Consider the following 22,519-nt stretch of genomic DNA (forward strand, 5'->3'; position numbering starts at 1 on the left):
AACAATCATGCAGAAAATCTTTTTATATAGTCTATATAGTCATGTTTGTATATATAGTCTATATAGTCATGGCAGGTTAATAGAAGTTTGCTCAAATCTGTCTAAACAAGGAAGCTTTTTGTGTCTGTGTGTGTGTCTGTGTGTGTGTGTCTGTGTGTGTGTGTCTGTGTGTGTGTGTGTCTGTGTGTGTGTCTGTGTGTGTGTCTGTGTGTGTGTGTGTGTGTGTGTGTGTGTGTCTGTGTGTGTGTCTGTGTGTGTGTCTGTGTGTGTGTCTGTGTGTGTGTCTGTGTGTGGTTACCCAGAGTGGGTGTGGAGGCCAGAGAGCTGGTAGAGGATGTCTACCTCCATTGGAGTGATCTGACCAAACTTATTGGCAGCGTTAACAAACTCCTCTGAGCAGATACACAAGGGGAGGGGAGGAGACACATCAGATGATCAACAACTGTTAAATCACTACAGAAATACATCTGACTTTGAAATAATCAGACATGCACACATATACAATACAATAAGGTTGTGGGACTGAGAAAGTAAACACTGTTTTCTATTAGAATATAACTGAGTGCTATTGGGTGATGTAACTAAATGTAGAATTTTACACACTTATATGCAGGCAAGGCTACAGGAGGTGCAAGACAACATGGAGTTCTTGTTTTGTGGCCAGCTGAATTCTGACCAACGAACCCAAAAGGAAATCACTACTTAAACCTTTAATCTGTCATCTCAGACCCTCTGGACTTCTTTGAAACGAGTGCCGGACACGGCGGGTACCTTTGGTGACGAGGGTGTCTTTGTACGAGCCGGCTATGGTGGCGTAGACCTTGCGAATGAGTTCCATGTTGTTGAGGAGGGAGTTGAATGCATTGAAGTACGAGAAGCTCACCACGTGAGAGGTGCCTCCTCCCACAACCTGCACATCCAGGATCAGACACCGGAACTCGTTAGCACGGCGTTAACGTTAACCAGCTCCGTCCTTCCACTCAGAGCCTGGAGCTTGGTCTGAGTACAGAGGGACTCCGCCTTCTGTCCACCTTCCTTACTGAGATGTGTTACTCAAGAACAGTAAATCAGATCCAAATACGTTACCAGAGAACGGACGAGAACAGATGTTTTGTCAGAAGCTCGACTTAATATTACTGGTAAACGCACTTTTGTGGGTAAATCAACCCACAGACCCACAACCCAGACACAGATCAAACCTAGTGGTCATTTAAATTAATAAATTAGCTTAGAGTTTTTCAAAAAAAGGGAAAAATTCCTCCTAGTCCAGACCATGATGAGGTGTGCACGAGGGTTCTGGGAGCTCACCGAGACGAGATTCTCCTCCACGAAAGGCGTGAGCACGTGATGGCGGATGGTGGCCATGATGTCACCAAAGTCCAGGGCTGAGATCATGCCACTCTTTCCTTTATCCTTCTGTGCAAAGGCCTGGCGGGCGTGTTCTAGCTGCAGCTCCTGCACAGACACGCCAGCGACATTCCGCATTGCGCATTGAACGAGCACGGAGACAGTGGCGTTCACTCGCACGTCAGGAATTCATCAATCTGTGACTGACAGGAGCTCCTTGTTAATTAATAAAACGGCATGTTTCATACGGGAAACAAAGGGGGAGGAAGGAGTCACTGTCGTTTTGCGCACCACTAAATCCCGCGGGATTCCGAGCCTGACTGATGTCAGTCTGAGTCAGTGTTTTTCACCGCTGTTCTGAGAGCCTGCAAAACCTGCAGTTTGACTGAAGATCGCAGCGATAGCTGTCTCGCACGGGCTGAGCGCATGTGTCCTGTGCGTGTGCGTGTGTGAGTGCATTTAATGAAAACCACATCAGGTGTAGTCTGATCCTGAGCTCCGTGCCCCCGGAGAGAAGGCAGGTGTTTCCGGAGCAGTGGGCTATGATTCAGCCGGACAGCCCTGCAATCAGACAGACGAGCTGGGGGGGAGAGACTGGGATAAGGGGGTCGCACCAAGAGTCAGCACTGCTGTCAGAATTGATCAGATACTACCAGGGCAGACCCTCTGATCTCTGTCACTCAACATACCATCAGACTGCAACAAAGCTGCAGTCGTCTCTCTCGCCGCACAAAGAAAACGGAACATCCCAGCTCCCGCTTCTCGGCTTAACTCCTGGGATTTTCAAGTTTCTTTGGAATGGGGAGTGGGAGCGTTACAGATCTGCATGCTTGAGACACTAACCCCTCCAGCAGCACCAGCCCAGGGGCTACGGGCCGTCTGCATCCCGAGAGACGTGTGGCGTAAGGATTTGTGTGTGTGTACGAGTGTCCGAGCAGTCCTAAACAAACTGATGTGCCACGCGTTAAGCACTCTTGTCTTCGGCATTTCGTACAAGGAGGGATGTTTGCCGCCCCAGAGTGGTAGGGTGAGGAAACTGAACTCCAGAGACTCCGGTGAGCATGCGTGGGGGTGAAAGGTGATCTGTGCTCCGCACCTGTAGGAACTGGGTGAACTCCAAGTAGTTGAGATGCTTTTTGAGGTCCTGGCCAAAGTGCAGGTGGATAAATTCACAGTCCCAGTTGAAGGGGATGTGATGGTGCACTGTGGTCTGACTGAAGATATCCCGGACATTTTCTACAACACAGAAACACAAGCAGAGTTTTTTTTCCCCTTCAGAAATACAATCTCTGCAAAATCTTGTCACATTAACACTTTCTCTGACAAAATGAAACTTAAACGTAAATATTACGTTTCATACAATTACATGCTCAACTTTCAAAGTAGCATTTTGCAGTGTTTACCTCATATGTCCTCTATTTGAAAGTGAAACTTTTCCTCAGACATTACCATTTAAGCCCTTCTGGTTTTAACTAGAAATGTAGCACATCTGCACAATCAGTGAAATCAGTCAAATCTGCTATACAAACACACAACTGAAATAAACCTCCCCACCTCCACTGAACTATTATAGGCTCGTTACAGTACATAAACCTCAGTTCAGCTATTCAGTTTATAACACTGCATACATACCAAAAGATACATCACCGGTCCCTGTCTTGTCAAATAACTGGAACGCAACTATGAAGAGAGCATCAGGCAGACAGAGCACAGACTCAAAGGCCAAAAACTCCTGGTAAGAGATCAGTCTGTTTGGGCAAGAAAGGAAGAGACAAGACCTCTGAAAAAGAGACACAGAGACTCTCTGTATGTGGACCACAGTCATAACTTTTGAATTCGAATATGTATTTTAAGTTATGTACAACAACATACTGCAGTCTAATAGAGACTGATGTAATGGCAGTACACGTTGAAGAGACCTCTCTATCCGGATAGGTTTGGGCCACTTTTTATAGTTCTCAACAAAAGACATTCATATCAGACTTGGACTTCAACACAGACAGTTGTATTAGCAGAAATAGACTTCACCTAAATCACTCCTAAATCCTTTTTTTTTTTAAGAACAGGGTTCAATTTTGCTAATGTGTCTATTAAGATGTGAGGATAATGACCAGACTGAGTGCTTATGGCAAGCTGATAACATTCAGACAGGCCTGACACTGATAACTCTGAGGTAATGTACTGCCTCACTGAGAAGATTATAGTTTCTTTTACTGAGAGTTTACAACCAAAGAATATTTGGGGCAATTGCTGTTACCAGTAACCTTTAAAACAGCCATGAAATGGTGAACATTGGCAAATGCTATGAAACTTCACATGCTGAAAATTTAGCATCAAAATCTATTAGGTACAGCAAAATGCACATTAGTTGCTTTGCTGAAATAAACACATAAGACATAAGTCAATACATTTCCTAATTCAATATAAATGCGCATATTACTAACACTGTATTTACATTTATTTAATTTATTTAAAGAAAACTACTGTCCACAAGGCATTTCAACCTGTTTACAGGTGTCTGTGTCGCTAAAATCAGTCAAACTATATGAGGACTTGGAACTTTATTATTGAAATCAGTTTCTGAACTCATCTAGCAAGCTATTTGGCACATATGAATAATTAAGTGACCACGTGTCAGTCGGTTCCTACCCATCTTTGGTTGTGTCCGCGACCCCAGCAATGAGCTGGACAGTTTGGGGATTGTGGTTGGGTTGAGTGTGAAGTCCTAGAAAATTCTGCACAAAGCCTTGAGGGGTCATATAATGCTCCCCACTCTTGTCCACCACGGTCGCATGCTGGAGGAGAAAAGAGGGGAATATGATGGGCTGGAGGCTGAAGCTGTGTCTTATTTTGTCTACCCGTTACCCAACATATTCTAATAGGCCAAACTATCTATTTGATCTAAACCCACACTGATAATCACTCAGTAACTTGCCTTTTTTTTAAAATAAAATTATGCAACCTGTGCACAAATATTTTTTCCTAATATTTTTAAGAACTGGGACAGGAGGGAAACTGGTCTATAATTGGATAATTGTATATCTCCACTTTTATTAAGATGAATACGTTTTGCTGTTTTCATTTTACTGGGAAATATACCTTTTTGAAAGGATTGATTGCTTATATGTGTATATGGTTTCACTCTACATTCAATATTTTTTACTAGTGACAATCAATTGCGGTCCGATCAGTGTACATTTGATTATTACATTTCTCACAGCTTTGTTAAGCCACAGCACGCTACAGTTTCCACTTTATGATGTTCAGGAGTTGCTACGTTCTAAGTAACTAAGACACTAATTTGCTTTAAATTAACTTCTGGTTTATTAACTGTTGGATAATGTTTGGATTTTTGCTCATTTTTGAACTGTATCCCAAATCATGTTACTTTAAAAAAAATTAACCTACATTTTCCATGAGCAAAGTAGCCAAAGTTACTAGCTACATTCTTCACATTCGTGTGAGGATTATATTGGGAGTTAAACATTTTCTACTATTATACAGTATTATTATTAATTTTATGATTTCAATTATATATCTTTTTCCACATTTCCACTGATCTGCAGTGAGGTTTTCTTCACTGTAATGGTGCTGAAACATGAATACGCTTTTCCTTCCCTCACACAACAATAGTGCCACTGACATTAGTGGGAAATGAAATGATCTAGAGGCAAACATTTGTTTACTTTCTCTTTAAACGTTTCAGTGAAATACGACATAAAACCAGCAGCAATCTGTCCTTTGTGTTACAGTTCTCACAGCTATTACATGGTCACGCCGCTCTTCATCACAACAGTAATTGCTCTAAGCTGTAGCAGCTTTTCTGCTGTGTCTCTGCGAGAACATCAATGTCATTGATTTATGTTTTTCCTCCAAAATCCAGAATATACTTTGTCTGAAATACATCAATAATTTCACACTTTTCAAAGATTCAAATCATAGCTTACAAGATCAAAGTGTGCTTTTAAAAACTTTCAGTTTCCATTTTCTCCTGCCATTCAGCGGAAAGCCTACATACAGTCTTGGACCTTTTTTTGTCTTCAGTTTAACTCTTGGCTAAAGTTTAATAAAGATTTTGCCAATTTGTTGTAAGGAGATAAAGGAGTGCTTCCTGAGGGAGGCAGAGCAGCGTTGTACAGCACTGAGAAACACTGTCCGAGCTTGCCAGCGAATTGTTGCTAACGTTTAAATCGATTTTAAAAAGTCAGTGACCTCCAATAACATTACATGGTACTCCAGACGAGAAGGAGACAAGAAAGGGCAGGACCTTAGTCATGTGACCTCATCCTTGTAAATATATAAACAAATAAATAAGAGAAATACTGAAAGACCAGTAAACTATATACCATATATATACCATATCCTGACTAGGTCTCTGTGATGTGTGTGTGTGTGTGTGTGTGTGTGTGTGTGTGTGTGTGTGTGTGTGTGTGTGTGTGTGTGAGAGAGAGTGTTAGAGAGTTGGGTTTCAGTTTAGAGTAGCAATTGATGTGAACAAGCCAGCACTAGAGAACAGGTGAACACTGACGCTGAGTACTAAATACTTCTTCAACAATGACAAATAGCCATACAAGTACATACAAGTACAATTGACTTTTGTGTTTCTGAAGAAAGGCATGGTGCTATGTCTATACACATTACACAGATGTAGCATGACACTTTTCTTTATTATATATATGAATAGAAGTTTGGGACTTCTGTGTTTTTGCCAAATCCATATATGATTTGCACCCAAAGGTATTTGGATAAATTATGGTATGTGTACAAATATGTTAGTCCAATATTGCCGCTAAGCAACTCTGACAGTAGCAAACAATTCTGGTGCAGCCCCAGTTAAAAGACAGGAGTAATCAACTTCAGCATGGACTGATAATGATAAGTGCCTCTTTAACAACTATAAACACACACACGCACACACACAACACATTCTGTCTATCTCTTCCTCCCTCTCTCTCCAACACACACACACACACAGTGCTCCACACTCTACAGCTAATGCTTGTGGGGAAAGCATTAATTCCAATCAATTTATTAACAGCTTCAGTATATAATTGAGCTCAAGTTCAGCCGTGGTAAGCCTAAAGTACTTCATCATCAAATCAAGCATGTAGGCAGCACTGAGTGAAATAGTACTCTTGCTTTCAGTGGCTCCTTGGCACATTATAGCAGACTTCATATCTGAGAGCTACTTAATTACTTCATATGTCGAGGGTGGTATTAAAATCATAGCACCGTCAATTATAGATCTGATCACTGTCGAGCAAGGTTAACTGTGCAGTGATATGTGGTGTGAGAGAGCAGCTTTTAAAAATGTTGCTGGGTTAAACCAGGAACCACTCTTTTCGAGAGTGCTTTCAACAACTAGCTACCAACACTGTAACTCAACATCGGTCACCATTTCCGCTCTATTGTGCAGTCGTGGATAGCCAAGACAAACAGTGATTCGTAGCCAGCGCAGACACAGGAGGAACTTAGCTGCACTTTGCATAAGCAACGCAGCAATGATTTGAACGCTGGTCGATCTTTTGCCTTGTTGAGACAACAGGACAGTGAAATGTCAGAAGCTGGACACATGCCAGGGAGGAGGGGAGAGACAGAATTAGTCCAAGCATGTCTGACCTTTCCTCTCACGCTCTGAACTCAGCCAGATTAGCACTCAGAACTACAGATCATGCCGTGGTGCTAAGAGTCTCACTGTTTTTCTTACTAAAATGCAGTTAACTTTAATCTATCATCAGGCACTATGACTATGCATAAGTAAAGATATTCCGCAATAAAGTTATTCTACACTGTTCTATAACTACACTGACAAGCAAGACTTTCAGATGAAGGAGATTCAACTGTACAGGACACTGCTAACACAGATAGTGTTTGTCAATTAAGAAACGGTTTGTCAGTAAAGAAATTATGAGCTATACAACTGAACATGCAGTTTGCAGTTTGCATTTCAGGAGATGACCTTGTCTAAACGGAACTATGCAACTCTTACCATACACATGAACTAACGTTCTCAGAAGAACAGATTGTTGGCTAGTGAAAGACAGAAAATTGGTTATTCACAGCAGTGTTGTAACTTGTCTTGATAATAGCCTAATAATAACAACTGTCTTGACAATCTGAGGAGGGGTCCTACCTTCAAGAATATTTCTCTCAGTTCACTGGGGTCAGCTCTTTTAGTGGACTGCACCTGGAAACACATTTAAGTCAGTAGTTAACAGACAACAAAGTCCAAGAAATAGCACATTTACTACTGTAGTAACTCTTGCTGTGCGTGGTGCGACTGGCAGTCTGATCTGGAGGCTCTGAACTCGGAATAAAAACAGCAGTTATCACTGACACTTTCAACATCACGAAATGATGCATCTTAACTGAGCGTCAGCGTCAATCTTCTGCCCTGCAGGTTAAGAGGAGTTTCGGCGGAGACGATGGATGTTGACTCGGACAAAATGTCGACTGAAACGATTACAAGTGGTCCTCTATAAAATAACTTAGATCTATTTTTAATGTCATCGCAGAAGGCTGGACAGTAACAGTTGATCCTGACAGACAATGCAGAAACGAGCCCGAATAGTTACTTTGTACTAGTCGATCTCATAGATTATAATCTCACAAACAGTGCGAATAATAACTGTTAAACACAGTATTGACAGAGTCACCTTGACCGCCATGATGGGTCCGACGACACCTCCAGTGCGACCAGTTAACACGAGGCTGCCGCAGCTTCTGAGGTTGCATCGTCTCTTCTTATAGGCGCTCTTCTTAAAAGCACGGAACTTCGTTGCAGAACTTTGAGGAGCCCTGCCACAGCTGAGATAACACAAGAAATATGCGGTGAATGCCTAATAAGAGAAACAGACCGCTTGTGCAGTGAGACACTGTTAGTCTAATGATTTCAGATGAGTAGGCTAAAATATTTCAAAGTGTAATTTATATGGGTGAAGCCTACCATACCATGCATTTTGATTTAGGTTTTTTTGGACCAAGAAAAATCATAATAGGATATAATTCTTGCCATGTTAATATAAAGATTCGTGGATATTTCACACAGGACAAATTTAACTTGGCAGTTACAGTGAATATCAGTTTGAGTTTGTTTGATCTAATCAAAAAAACGGAAACCCTTATAATTGATGTATAATGGAATGCATAATTTGTTGTCTCTGGCTAAACAATAAATATGAATAATTCCTCCTGCAGCTAGTTTAAGGCTTAAAGGAGGTCTTTTATGGGACATCTGTAAGACTTTAATAACTTTAATGACGCGTTGGCCAACGCAGCGGCTCGTTTCCTCCAATCATATTCGCAAGCGGAAGCACGTGAGTAAACAGGAAGGACTTTTGCATTTCGCGGGTGAAGTGCGTGGACATGGCGGGTGAGACGTTATTATAGCTATTATGTCTATTATATCTAGATTATTATATATTATTATGTCGTGTTTTTATATTACGCGAGTCCTGCACATGGCAACGTTGTATCTTGGCTGCACGGTGGCTTATCACCGAACTTACCGGCTCGTAAGGTGAATAAAGATGAGCCTCGTCTGGCCTGGCCGCTATCTTAGCTTAGCTTAGCTTATCTTATTTTATTTTATCTTAGCTACGCGGTTCTAAATTGTTATATAAACGACTTTAGTATCGACTCTATTTTTGACTAAAAGTGTTTGACTAAAAGTCGGTTAAAGGTGGACGGTGGACGAATGGTCGGGCTTACAAGTGAGCTAAATGAGCGCTCGCTAGCTTGCAGCTAACGTTAGCTATGCGAGCCGCTGTCTCTCGAGCCGGTCCGCTGGCGTGGTCGCGTGGCGGTCAGTGACTACAGTCTGCTGTTTACTTCATTATGAGCGGACGGAATAAACTCAATAGGTTCACTTCTGAAATGTTTTCAGACGACTCACTGGGCCGGTGCTCTGGATGTTGTGTTTGTCTTGCAGATATGAATGCAATGGAGAAGAAACTGGCAGAGTATAAATGTGACACCAACGAAGCGATATGTTTAAAATTAGGTAATGTTTGTAACAACGTAAGATGTTTAAGGTGAAATGGCGTTATAAAGTTTAGTATTAAAAAGGCACATTTTTCGTGATGGCGGTGTGTAAACTTTTGGGGTTTTTTTTGGGGGGGGGGGGGGGGGGTTGCAGTGCGTTTCCCAGAGGACGTAGACGATGACAGCACAGCGTTCCATCCTGAATATAGCCATCAGCTGTTTGGCGATGAGTAAGTATCTTCCAGAGTTGTAACTAACTAGATAATTGTTCTGGGTAATATTCATACAAGCCTAATTTGAATATATGGTCTTAAATGTTGTCCACACTGCAGTGTGTCAATATTCTCATTTGCTGTAAGATGACAATTAATCCCCCCCTAAACTAATTTATAAGGATGCATATGACTATGATTTTTGGGAGTGTGATTTATAAATGCAATATCATAGAATTTAAATGTCAGCAATTTTTTATCTATAAGATGATAATGCGCAAAGTAAATTTCTCATGTCACACCTCATTGTCCATCATTTGCTGGTTTTGGTGATTTTGGAGTATAACATGCATTATGGTCCTAACATCACCTTGTGTGTGAGACAACCGTCATGAAGCATCCACTTAGTCTGTAAGTTAGTAGTATACAACTCGGCATACTGTCAGTAGTCTGTAACTGTTGTCTTGCAGGTTCACCTGAGGTTGTCATTTACATGTTTTTGTTATGGTGAACCCCTTTGATGTTTACTTGCTCGGCGAACACAGATTCACACGTGTTTTTAAATTTTTTTTATTTAAAAGCTGTCAGACAAACTGAGCTCTAACTTACTTGTTGTTGTTTAATTGCCCTACAGTGAAGTAGCTTTTGGATACAAAGGTCTTCAGGTTCAGCTGTATTACAGTGCGGGCAACCTAAGCACACTCTTCAAAGTGAAGTACACTGCCAGAGTCACCGAGAAGTTTGATTGTGTGGAGGTAGGCCTCCAAGACATTCCCAAAATGTTGTGCAAAAGACACATTGCATGTCACTTACTTGTTGTGATTATTCATTCACTATATGTCCCGATAGTCAAGAGTGGTGAACTTAACTATGGTAGACAGAGATCTGGACTAGGACTTAGCCACACAGTCAAAGGCTAGCGCTACATATGTGGTCTGTCTGTTCCCAAATACATAAACGCACCCCACTTGCTCTCCCGTCATTGCGTGTATTCAGACTACGATCAGTACAACATAATGGTTTCCACAGAAGAGTACAGTCAGCACTTGGGTCAGGCGAACCACTAGGCCGACAGTCAGCTGCCTGGTGGAGCACATGGTGGTCCAAAGGGACACTGATCAGGTTCCTCCTTGGGGTGAGAGACGTGAAAACATTTGTCACTGTACTTCACTGTTTTGTTTGTTTGTTTACCAGCCAAACGCAGCATGGAAATAAGTCCGTGTTTGACAGATATTGACTATATAAATCAGAGTTTGTCGTTGCTTAGCAGGCAGTAATATCTTTTACGATCTACTCAGCCTATAATAAACAGTGATGGGTGTGTTAGTATATACATATACTGTAATTGTCTCATAATGTCTTTGTCACTGCTGTTAACATTTTCATCAAGGTACAACAGGGTGTAGTTTTGAATTGGCTTGTTGCAAACTTGCTGAACATAACCCTTCACATGGCCGATGAAGGGTTTTTGTTCACCCTGCTTTTCACCGCGTTTGAAGCGGATTCAGATCTCTTGATGATGGTGATGATGATGATTCATGTACTATTCACTCATATTGCAGCTCATACGGGGCGTTATAAGGCGTGATCATGGTGCACGCTCCAATCGCATCCTAGACTAACGTCATACTGCATCCACGTCAAGATGGCTGCCATCAAAAACCACTGACGAACAAATCTTTTCTCAGAAAAGGGCTTTGACATAAGCACAACATACTGTTAAATAAGGTACCCATCTGGATTAATGTCAGATGGCATGGCACATGGGGTGTCTTATGTAATAGGTAGATTCTTTGTAGTATATTTGTACACAGTTCTAAAAAAGGGAACTGCTGCTCATATGGAGGTACTTTATTCCTCCTTTTTACTTACAGAACAAGATGTTCTTTGATTTAAAACGAAACCTTTTATGTAAGAATTAGATCCTACACCGGCCTTTACCTTTGTTGAGGTCTCTCCTGAAAAGATGACGTATTCCCAAACAGAGCGAGCGCTCCAAAGAAGCACAGTTAGTTAATATAGTGACCCAACAATGCACTCTTTATGTAGAAGATTGCATGATTTGTAAATGTTGTATAGAGGAGAGCACAGACAATCTGACTTGTTTGTACTTTGCCTTTTATCTGCATTCCCTGATTCTCTTATTCCTCAGAAATGCGTCTGAACAGTGAGAATGGTGAAGGGTTTCTCAGCCGCAGGTGCTTCCTGGCTCATGTTAGCCGATGTCTGAAAGAGCGGGAATTGGCGCCGTGCTGCATTAGCCTTTTGTTGCGCGTTTTGTCCTCGTCCGTCTTCATTTCCCTGTTTTGAATGCGGAGCAGCAAGAAGCCTGCTACAGAACTAATGCCCATCACACGTCTAAATGGTGCCAAAGGCCCTGCTTAGCAACTTAATACAAAGTGTTCTCATGTCAATCCGCATGGAAATGGATACAATGCAAACATCGCAGCTGAAGGCACCGCACATTCTGCTGAGTAAAAAATCCCAAAGAGGACTAAGGAGGGGTCCTTTGTCTGTGCGGGGAGGCTTTGAATGGCAGGGGCAAACGCGTTTGATTGAGTTCGCTCGCCAGGCTTAGAGGAGAGCAGCCTATTATAGATGCCCCCCTCCTTTCCTCCCCCGACTGTGTGCGCGTGTGTGTGTGTTAAGGTTGAGATCAATTCATTAAATTTTATTGCCCGGTGAGAAGCAGGGACGCATTATTGTGGTGGGACTTCATCAAATATTCATGGTTTAAGATAAGTAGTAAATGTATTCAGTTAAGTGTTCTTTCTGCGATGGCGGGTGGGGGGGATTGGGGTTGAAGGCCTGCTCGGCTGACAGTACTAATTGCCTAATGGTTCTCCTTTTTGTTTGACAAAAATTTGTATTCTTTCTTTTTTTAATTTCACATGTGCTATGTCAATCATGGCTGAAGTATAGCCTAATGACAGAACAATAGGGTATTATTCTGTTGTGGCTCCATTGAGGTTACACGCGAGGCCGGAGGGCATTTGGATATACGGAGCGGTGCTCATTACCTAGTGTTCTACTGTTAACTTAATCAGTTAGCTTAATTATTCAGAATAAAGACCACATACAAACCTCTATTAGGTAGACTAGTTTTTCCCTTTGTCAAACATTTATTGTACCGATTTGTCCAATATCACAAAGACTGCTCCCTTTGTGATGTTTTTGAGAGCTATGTTTTTCAAATGGCTCTTAAATAAATTGGTTGTTCGGTCTTTAATGCGTCTTGTACGGGATATAATTATTTCCTTGGCTTTAACTTGACCCATTTAATGTGCATGCCTTGTGTCCCCAGCCTGACGATGTGGAGGGGAAGATCAGAAAGATCATTCCCCTCGGCTTCTGCAGTAACTCCGATGACTTTATCTCTCTCTTGGAGAAGGAGGCCAACTTCAAGCCCTTTGGTAGCCTTTTACACACCTATAAAGTTCACAGTGTGGAAGAGGGAGCAGACCTCACTTACCAGATACACAAGGTACTAACGAATGCTGCGTGTGTGCTCAGGGACGATTGTGACCCCAGTCAGAACAGTGGGCGGGGGTGGGGGGGGATCGTCCCTCCGTCTCTCCATTCTTGTCTGTCTCACAGTACACACTCAGCTCTGTTTTGGACTTGTGCAATATCTTTTTAGACATGTTGATTGATGATGTAAAATTGTATACCTGCTGTGATCTCATTACCCTCTATTGATTGTAATATGTTACTTATAGCTTTGAGAATAAGCAGCACCTTGTTTTAAAAACTGCTTATTTCTGCTCAGAGCTCTTTGTAATGCTCTCCAGTTTTAAAGGCGTGACGTTGTTGGTGTCTATTCGCTCTGGTAGCTGGTCAGGATGCCACAGCCAGAGCTTTCTGTTTGTTTGCCTTGCAGGCTGATCTTTCGTGTCCAGGGTTCAGAGAATACCACGAGCGTCTCCAGACCTTCCTCATGTGGTTCATTGAGACAGCCAGCTATATTGACGTCGATGACGACCGCTGGGACTTCTTCCTTTTGTGAGTCTTTAGCCTGGAACGGTCACTGATACAACAGGTGTCATGTTTACACGTGATATGGCCATATTCACTGCACATGCGAAGAGGAGAGATGGAAGTGATGGTTTAAGCTCTGGTGAAGTTTACGGATCCTGCATTTTGAGGAGCGCACACTTTTTAAGGCACGTTAATCCTGGTTCTGCATCTGCTCTTGGAAGAGGACTTGGGAGAATGCACTTAGAACTACCAGACGTGTGCAAGCCATTTGGGAAAACCAGCTTTCCTCCCCGTCCCTGGCTCAGTCAGGTGCACACGTGCACACACACGCTTGAGCAGACCTTGTTACCACTTACCGCAATGCTTGCAGCCAATTACCGGGCCTGTTTAATTATATTTCCCCCTGCATGGAGGTGAACTGTTGATCTCACAAGAGTTTCCTTTGTGGTGGTTGTCTCTCTTCTTCTTCTTTTTTTCCCCCGTCCTTATTTTTTTTGGCAGTGCGCAGGGCTGAATTGAACGCTGTTGTCTTTTGAAACAGTGAATGGAATCTCTAGCGGCAGAAAAGGAGTCTCTGTTAGTGTTTTCTTTAGTTTGGCACCTATTAAAGCTGACAATGGGCAAATGGACTGGAGAGATTTGAAGAGGCTACATGCCTCCCTCTCCGGGCTCCTGTCTTCCCTAAGTTGCAGTGCGCCAATTAAGTGCATAATGCATTCACTCTCTCCAGCAGGTGCACAGGCTGCAACTGCCCTGCTGTAGCATGCTCACACTGACAGCGGGCCAGAGAGTGAAAACAAGCAACATGGTGGGGGTTGGGGGTGGTGTCGTCGGTCAGGGTAGAGAGAGAGGGGCGTTGAAACAGTGATGTAGGGTCCGGTGCATGGGAGCGTGCTTATGATTGCTTGCCTTTTGTCGTTTTTTTCTCTCTCTCTCTCTCTTTCTCCCTCTTCCCCCTCTTCCTCTCCCTCACTCTCTCTCTCTGCAGTTTTGAGAAATACAATAAGGATGGGGAGACTCTCTACGCTACGGTTGGCTACATGACAGTGTATAATTACTACGTATACCCAGACAAAACCAGACCACGTGTGAGGTAATTGCCAGGGGAAGCACGTGCCTTCTCTCTCTTTTATTCTTTGAAAAAAGGAAAAGAAAATTATACATCTCTGGCTCTCTTGTCCCTAAGTGCCCCAAATTACTGGCTTATATATCCTATAAGCCAACCCCCATTTGCGTATTATAAGGATGGCAAAGTCTGCAGCACCCACCAAAAAGCCCATTTTGAGAATCAGTGTAATATATTGATTGGCACAGCGTGGTAACATTTCATTATGATGGCCAAGTGAATGAACGGAGATTATCTTTCAGTAGAGATTATATCAAGGGTAATGTTTGAGAAAAATAAAGCTGTCTGGACATGAATGTGTATTAAACAAAACATATTGTCATATCTGTATCAGGTCATGATTATGATCATAAAATGTCCATTGTATCGTGTAAAGCTGAATTGGACGTGATATTATGGGAGTGCAGTGTGTTCCCCGCCACTGTGGCGTGCGTGAAGAACTCTGAAGGACACTCAGCATGAGCTGCTATTGTCCTTTACACTCATGGTCTTCTGTCCATGGTCACTAAAGGGCTTCTAAAGGAAGACTTGTCTTTTGGTCTGAATTTGTGTGTGTCTGTCTCTGTGTGTGTGTGTGTGTGTGTGTGTGTGTTTGTCTCTGCAGTCAGATGCTGGTCTTGCCTCCGTTTCAGGGTGAGGGTCACGGAGCTCAGCTGCTGGAAACAGTACACCGTTTTTACTGCAACTCGCCTAAAGTCCAGGACATCACAGGTGGGAGAATGAGGGATGGTGGGGGCTGCTGTGGAAACTATAACAGGAAATGTACATTACCACCATTTCATGGGCTGTTGGAGAATGTTGGATCATTTGAGCACTGCTGACTTCACTGCTCACCTTGTTGGATGACCCCTGTGTGGGAAGTTGACTGAATCGGGTCTGAGCGGGCCCAACATGTGGCATCGCTTCTCGCGGCGTCCTTCGGGTGTCGCTCTGACGATCCGCCGGTGCCCAAGGGCTTTTTTCTGAACACCCGGATGCGGCAGACGTCTCCGATCTGCATGTCCGCGTCCACCCTCTCTCCCGCAGCGCAGATGAGACGCAGTCGCGTCAAGCCTTCTCTGCGTCCGTGCGTGCGGGCAGTGGCCGGAGCTTCCTCTTTCAAGGGCGCTTGTTGACTGCGAATGGTAGTGGCTCTCTGGCCCGGTGGTGGTGGTGGTGGTGGTCGGGGGTTCGGGGGCGGGTAAATTGCAGGCAGTTTGCTGCTGAAATGTGTGGGCCACATGCTGCTACTCAGGTCTGCTCACACAATGGCATAATTATTGAGCTGTGTGTGGGGAGAGGGGGATTAGCTTTCATTCAGAGAGAACACACAGCTCTGCTCTGCCGAGGCAGACCTGCGGCCTGCACTCACATGGCTTTCATGTGTTCTTTTTCCTAGTTTTGTTTCTCTCTCTCTCTCTCTCCCCCTGTTTTGTGCTTTCTTTTCTCTCTGTCTTACGTCTTGTCTTTCTGGTTGTGCATCAGAACGTCGGCGTCTGTCCATTTCTCTCGGTTCACGTGGGACATGTGCTCTGCAGGCCAGACAGTGCTGCCATTTTTGTTGTTGTGGCTCTGGATTCTGGCAGTGAAAGTAACTACTGGCTTAACCCTGCAAGGTCAAACACGCCCCTGGCAACATGCTGTAGTAATAGCAAGTTGAAAAATAATATTCCAACAAATTATGATGTCTATATTGGGTGCATTTAAATACTCAAATTCAGATGACCAGATTGTCATCTGGGTAGCTGTCTGATCGTTGGTTTCTCCGTCAATTATTTTTTTAGTCAGAATGTACAGTAGATTTGCTGTACAGCTGTAGATGGAGTTTTGCGTCCAGAATCTCTCGTTACTTCACAGCATCAAGACAAAATAACGCATTCCGATAATTTAAGAAACATAAGACATATGGAATAGTTTAAAAGCACTATCCGTGATCTAGCCAGACATGTCAGAATACACCAGCATAAAAAAAAGGTACCCTGTAATTGTCGGGGTGTGTGTATGGGACATTGTTCAGTCAAGAACCTGTGCTACTGTCATCATTCTGTCTCTCAGGAAAGAGACAATTTCCGGCTTATAAAAATATCAAAATAATCTTTCTTCCAAAATGGTCTCTGGTGCGTTGGAAAATTTAAAATCAAGGAGAAATCTATACTCAAGGATAGCAGTCTTCAAAGATTTATTTTCTAATTCATACAAATTCAACTGGCAAGCTCACAAAAGATTGACACACACAGTTTGCCCTTGTAAGGTCACTGATTACACCGGTTAGCTCTTCCTCTTATAAGCTTCTTTAGAAATTCTACCTCCATTCCACAAGGGGCAACATACAAACTGCTATTATATACATAAATATACCACAAAACTCTACAGTTAATAACATAGTTGCACTGTGAACAGCAACTACTGTCATTTATGACACAGAAAGCAAAACCTGTTCCCTGTGTGTATTTTAGTCTGTGTGCATGGATGTGTTTTGCCTTTCTGTTGCCGTAGTCACCGTAGTCGTACATGTTGGGAAAAGTGTCAGTTGGGCGGTATTCTGGCCAAAACACCTTGTAGCCGTGTGTGGCTTTCCTGAGCTTCCGTTGAATCTGACCCTCTATGTTGTGCGTGTGCCCCCAGCGGAGGACCCGTCCGAGAACTACGTGAAGCTGCGTGACTTTGTGCTGGTGAAGATGTGCATGGCTCTCCCCTCCTTCTCCACGGAACAGCTGAGCCGGGGCTTCCGGGACGAGATGGCCACAGAAGCGCGCGAGAAACTCAAGATCAACAAGGTGAGAGCCGTGCTCGCAGTCCAACGGGGGCGGACGGACACCAGCCGCTCCACGTTACCAGTTTACATGGAGTTGGCACTGGTACATTTAATGTCTGTGACGACTTCACTGTGGGAAGCCATGCATGTGGATGCCTCTTACTTTATCGTTCAGGAAGGCCTTATTGTGAATTATGCTTTTTAACAAAGCCTTGACACATTATGACTCTACGGCCGTATTTGTTTACCAATACTGGAAGTACTTTTGTACCAGTGTCATATGCATCACTATGGAAACAAGCAATTAAAAATCTTCTAACCCCTGTCACATTCGTTTACACTTTTAAACATTAAGATCTTTCTTTTTAAAACAAACGTGGGAGTTTTGAATAATTAGTCCTGTCATACTCAGATTTGAGTTGCATAGAAGCATTTTTTATTATTTTTTTTGCCCTGTTTGTAATTTCCAGTGGCCTTTCACTTTATTTGCCGCTTCCATCATAATGAGAACACACACACGCACACACACACACTCCACTGGAAGCTTGCCATTAACAGTGAATGGGTGGGAGTTCTCAGTGTTCTCCCCTGTAGGACTTCTGTCTCTCTGCACTTAGGCCACTATTTAACTGTGCCAATTACATCCCAGCACCCCCTTTTATTTCCCAGAATCCCCGTTGCCCTGTTGTTTGTGAGTGATTATCGCAGTCTGGTGCCTGTGGCATGACCAGGCAAAATGGCCGCCCCGGTCCCAGGCAGCACGGCTGTAATTCTTGACCTCAGTGTTATTAATGTCATTAATGTCATTTTTTATTTTTATTTTTTTTGCTTTAACATGATTTTTGGAATTTGGACTCGGCTGCAGGGAATCGTTCGACGTTTGTGTGCAGTCAGTCTCCTTTATCGCACATTTGCAAAGATGTTTGTGCACGGGCTGTGTGTTCCTACTCTTCTCACGCGTGTCCATGATGCGTGGAGCTGAGAGAGGAGGAGCACGCCTGTGCTCACGTGTTCATCTCTGCCCATGTGCGCTGGGTTTTAATGTCTCCTTGTGTGAACGTCATCTTATGTGCAGAAGCATGCCAGACGCGTGTATGAGATCCTACGTCTACGAAACACAGACATGAGTGATGAGAAAAAAGCCAGGGACTTCCGGCTGGAGGTGAAGAAGAGACTCTTTGGGCCTTACAGGGTATGTTTGTATGTGTGTGTCTGTGTGTGTGTGTGTGTATCTGTGTGTTGTGGCTTTAGACAGGCTAATACAAACATAGGAGGCACTGGGACAGTGCGTCTTGTGAATGAAACGAATGTTGTTAGGAGCATTACACGTGTTGAGCATTACACGTCTTGTGCATTACGTATGACTGCAGTTTTGTTCCCGAGGCTTAACCGTTCCTTAACTGAAGTTGGGCGGTTCCGTGCGGCAGTGGGTGAAGTCCAGCCAGGATGTGCACTTTGACCCCTACACCAGGAACATTGTCCCACTGTGCAGTGGTCCTTCCATCTGGCAGCGCTCGCGTCAAAGCCGTGGAGCTTACGTTGAGAATGTGGTGATTACAGCTCAGGAAACGTTGTTGGAGCAGCATGCGTTATTGGTGCTCCATAGTCTCCGTTCACGTACAGGCCTAAGTTAAGATGACGTCTGGCCGGTGTTGGGGGTGGGGTGAGACTGCTCTCCCCAGGCAGTGGCTGTGGTCTGCTCTGCAGGAATGTGAGATCTGTTTCAGTCTGCTGCTGTTATTAAGGATTTGCATCTCAATCAGAGAAGTTTTTTCCTACAAGGAACTGTTCAGTCACTCGGTCACGCACACGCACACTCCCTCTGCCTGTTTAACTCTTGAGTTCACTCTCTCTCTCCCCCTCCCCTACTGTCTCACTCTCTTGCTCTACTCTCACACACACTCTTGCTCTCATTTGACAGTGCATTTTCAAAATTACAGCTGCTCTTTTATTTCTCACGGGCATACTGTGTAAGCCTTCAAACATTTTTATTACGATGCGCACTCAGTGTTTTAATTCATTTGCACGCCTGTTTTATTTCCACTTCAAAAAGCTGCTGGCGCTGATTTTGAAATCTTTGAGCATCAGTTGTCTTTCAAGCTGGAGTTTAGTGACCTTATTTGCCGTTTATTCTGAAATGTGTCTGCAGCACAAAGCGTGTAGCTGTCGGCCCACAAAGGCCAGGTGATGATGTTGGCGCATGTGAGCTTTGTGTTGTGCCCTCCTGGAAGTTAAACATATAACAGAAATATGGGATCAGTAAGACTGCTGGATCCCAGCTCCACAACCTCTCTAACCATGACATTAACCAGCATAGAAACTCCTGACAGAGGAAAGGTGGGGGGACACAGAAGAGATGGGGAGGGGGTGGGGGTGATTGAAAAGGAAGTTGGAATTCCTCAGTAGAGGAGGATGGAGAGATCTGGAGACCAGATGCTCTTTCTCTTGGTCTCTTGTGCTCCCTGCGTCTCTCTCCCTCTCCTTCACGCTCGCGCACTCTGCTTGCCTCGGGGCAGGAAGGGGGGAGGGGGGGTGTCGGGCAGTGTGTGTGTTTGCTGCATACAGGTGGGTGCGTGTAGCGTGTGCGTGGTTGTGTGTGTGCTGCCCTTTGTGCTTGTGTGCCTGCACATGCAAGGTTTGTGTGATGGAGAGAGGGCAAGCGTGTGCATGCACAAGATAACACGTTTCCCGTCCGTTTACCACACTTTTGCTACACGTGTTCTAGTGTTTCCAGCACTGCATCTTTGGCACATCTCAAATAAAATGTTTCTTTCAATTATTTTCCCCTCCTGCTCTTTATCAGAGCGATTGCTCACCTGATCAAGTAGTTTTTAAAATGTCAACATAAAATGGTCTGCTCCGTGGATGCTACGTTTAATGGGGTCTGTGTTTCATTAAGTAGCCAGGCCTGTGGTTGGGGCCGCAGCGTCACACACCACGGTCTCCTGTGACGTGCTTCTCGTGTTTTCGCGCTTGTAGAAGAACCAGCGTGAGCTGACGAAGATGCGCAAGTGTTTGCGTCCGGAGGAGCTGGCGTCCCACATCAGCCAGATGGACACAAGGCTGCAGCACGAAGAACTGGAGAAGAGCTACCAGGAAGTGTTGGGAGAGTACCGCAGAGTCCTCGAAAGACTGGCACAGGCATGAGCACCTGCGCATGGAGGGGTTACTGGAAGACCCAGGGGGTTACTGGAAGACCCAGGAGAATCTTGGGTCTGTCTGGGACTATAGTAGAGTGCTCACAAACGCGTAAATACACACACACACACACACACACACACACACATCTGCCAACAATTCCCCCCCACACCTTGGCTTGGCCCCATTTGAGTGTAACACTGATGTTAATGGCATAACTTCACCTGTTAGCTCTGGGGCGGTCACTTGGACACATCACTGATGACGCCGTTACAGACCAGACCTCCTCTGGCAAGTTTAGCTTTTTATTGGTTATTTCTCTTCTTTTTTCCCCTCTTATTTCATTATTGTTTTTGATCTAAAGATGTGTGGGTTTTGAAGCACTTCCTGTAAAAAACAAACAAACAAAAAGAATAAATGTTTTGTATATTGCTCAGTTGTGTGCTGGATTTGTTCATAAAGTCAGAATTAAGGTCACGTTGTGCCTCTACCTGCGTGCACACAGACCTGCACTAAGCGTTATTTTCTATTTAACTCTTAATTTCTATAACTTTACATTTTCACTCAGGGATGTTTATATCCATCGGTTCTATTTAGGGCTGGCCCAAATACCGTTTTACAGACTTCAAACACTCTGGTGTTTTCAACCTCGCACATGAACTGAACGTTCTGGGCGACCTCTGAAAATCTTTAATGCATGTGCGGATGGGGATCTTGTATTGCATCAGACTTCTTGTGCAACAAATCTTACACAATAAGTATTTTTCTCCCCATCCAAAAGTGTTCAGTGTTCCCACACAGCTGGTTTCTTTAGTATCTTTGCCCTTTCAGGCTTTAACGTTCGTGTGGAGAGCTGAGCTTTGTGCTTTGCTCTCGTTCTCTTTTTGCATTGCCATTTGCTAACAAAATGTATTAACATGTAGGATGCATTTCCTACGGGTTTTGTTTTAAATGAACTTTAGGATACTGAATTGTGATTCAAATACTGATATGAACAAATATCTTGAATATTCAGATTGTTTATGCCAGCCTGGTGTTAATCTTCTGTGTTAAACATCGTGTCAGCCCAAAAAATAATAATAAAATCAAGTAAAACCCTTGCTTGTTTTTAAGATCATTTCATATTCACAGGTCAGATTTGTTCCTCTACTGTTGCCAACATGGTTTCATTCAGCAAAGAAAACTTGCCTGTATAGGCCTGCTTAAATAACCTATGTAAGAATGAACAAGCTTATTGAGAGTTAAGCTAATTTTAAACTAACACTTTAATATATTTTGATTTTCAGTTTAATGTTGAAAGGTATGACTTCTGTTTAAGGATTGTTTGTTTTTTTTTAAATGTATGCTTGCTTGATTTTTGCATGCCGTGAAATAAATTGAGCCTTATTGATGAAGTGATGAAACGTCTTGATTAGGTTATTGTGTTGTCCCTGTGGTTTCCTGTTTTATACAAGTGCTTTCAACTTAAGCAATTAAAAAAAAAAAAAAAAAAGATTTGAAAAATTATGGTTTTTCTTCGTCCTCCCACAATATAGTCTGTACGCAAATGTCCTTGTGAAATAAAAACAAACATTCCTATATGGTCATCTATTTCGTAGGCGTTATTGAGTCAGAATCAATTAATGGCGTAAACTCTTTGCCTGCACCCTCCTGTGGCTGTCCTTCCTTGGGATTGTGTGTGGTATTGTTTCCCTAATGACAGTTTTGACTTTAAAACCTCGCAGTCCTTGCACAGGCCACTTAGGCAGCTCGTGCTGATGAATGGGTCCTCTCTGCTTCTGCTGCGTCCTCTCTGCAGTTAAGACGTTAAGCACTCTGTGTTCATTTTCCTTCTCCCTTACCCTTCAGACGTATTAAGTAAGTCTTGACCATCTCGGGGATGTTAATTGCGTCCTGCCACGTGTTCTTCGCCACCTGATCTGCTGTCAGTTAGCTCCGCTGGACGCGTGAGAGTTAATGATCGTGATTCATTTAGTTTTTGCCACTGAATGGCGGCGTTGT

General features: G+C 43.5%; 2 protein-coding genes across 3 annotated transcripts in view; one reads left to right on the top strand and one right to left on the bottom strand.

Annotated features, from left to right (window-relative positions):
• Positions 1-8,164, bottom strand: part of LOC113588396 (electrogenic aspartate/glutamate antiporter SLC25A12, mitochondrial) — a 21,583-nt gene extending 13,419 nt beyond the window's left edge. Inside the window, exons 1-9 of one of the 2 annotated variants that reach the window (XM_081713686.1) lie at positions 8,004-8,164; positions 7,481-7,534; positions 7,337-7,377; positions 3,997-4,142; positions 2,980-3,095; positions 2,444-2,583; positions 1,309-1,455; positions 772-910; positions 299-392 (exon numbers count right to left, since the gene is read on the bottom strand). In XM_081713686.1, coding sequence (XP_081569812.1) covers positions 299-392; positions 772-910; positions 1,309-1,455; positions 2,444-2,583; positions 2,980-3,095; positions 3,997-4,142; positions 7,337-7,345 — 791 coding nt within the window. In that variant the 5' untranslated portion in view covers positions 7,346-7,377; positions 7,481-7,534; positions 8,004-8,164. The remainder of the gene's footprint in view (positions 1-298; positions 393-771; positions 911-1,308; positions 1,456-2,443; positions 2,584-2,979; positions 3,096-3,996; positions 4,143-7,336; positions 7,378-7,480; positions 7,535-8,003) is intronic. The other variant, XM_027027556.3, reaches the window with a different exon arrangement.
• Positions 8,165-8,603: 439 nt separating this feature from the next.
• hat1 (histone acetyltransferase 1) lies at positions 8,604-21,618 on the top strand. The gene is made up of 11 exons (XM_027027546.3): positions 8,604-8,719; positions 9,278-9,349; positions 9,485-9,560; positions 10,177-10,297; positions 12,847-13,026; positions 13,423-13,544; positions 14,509-14,613; positions 15,251-15,357; positions 17,251-17,402; positions 18,456-18,572; positions 20,360-21,618. The coding sequence occupies exons 1-11, from the start codon at positions 8,713-8,715 to the stop codon at positions 20,525-20,527; spliced, it is 1,227 nt and encodes a 408-aa protein (XP_026883347.3). The 5' UTR covers positions 8,604-8,712; the 3' UTR covers positions 20,528-21,618.
• The last annotated feature ends 901 nt before the right edge of the window (positions 21,619-22,519 follow it).

The sequence above is a fragment of the Electrophorus electricus genome, chromosome 4 (genome assembly GCF_041902795.1).
Source record: "Electrophorus electricus isolate QZ-2024a chromosome 4, ASM4190279v1, whole genome shotgun sequence".
NCBI lineage: Eukaryota > Metazoa > Chordata > Actinopteri > Gymnotiformes > Gymnotidae > Electrophorus > Electrophorus electricus.

Excerpts from the sequence above, each read along its gene's own strand:
- hat1 (XM_027027546.3), top strand. Across the intron at positions 9,350-9,484 it reads AGCGATATGTTTAAAATTAG|TGCGTTTCCCAGAGGACGTA; the intron begins GTAATGTTTGTA and ends GGGGGGTTGCAG. Across the intron at positions 10,298-12,846 it reads AGAAGTTTGATTGTGTGGAG|CCTGACGATGTGGAGGGGAA; the intron begins GTAGGCCTCCAA and ends TTGTGTCCCCAG.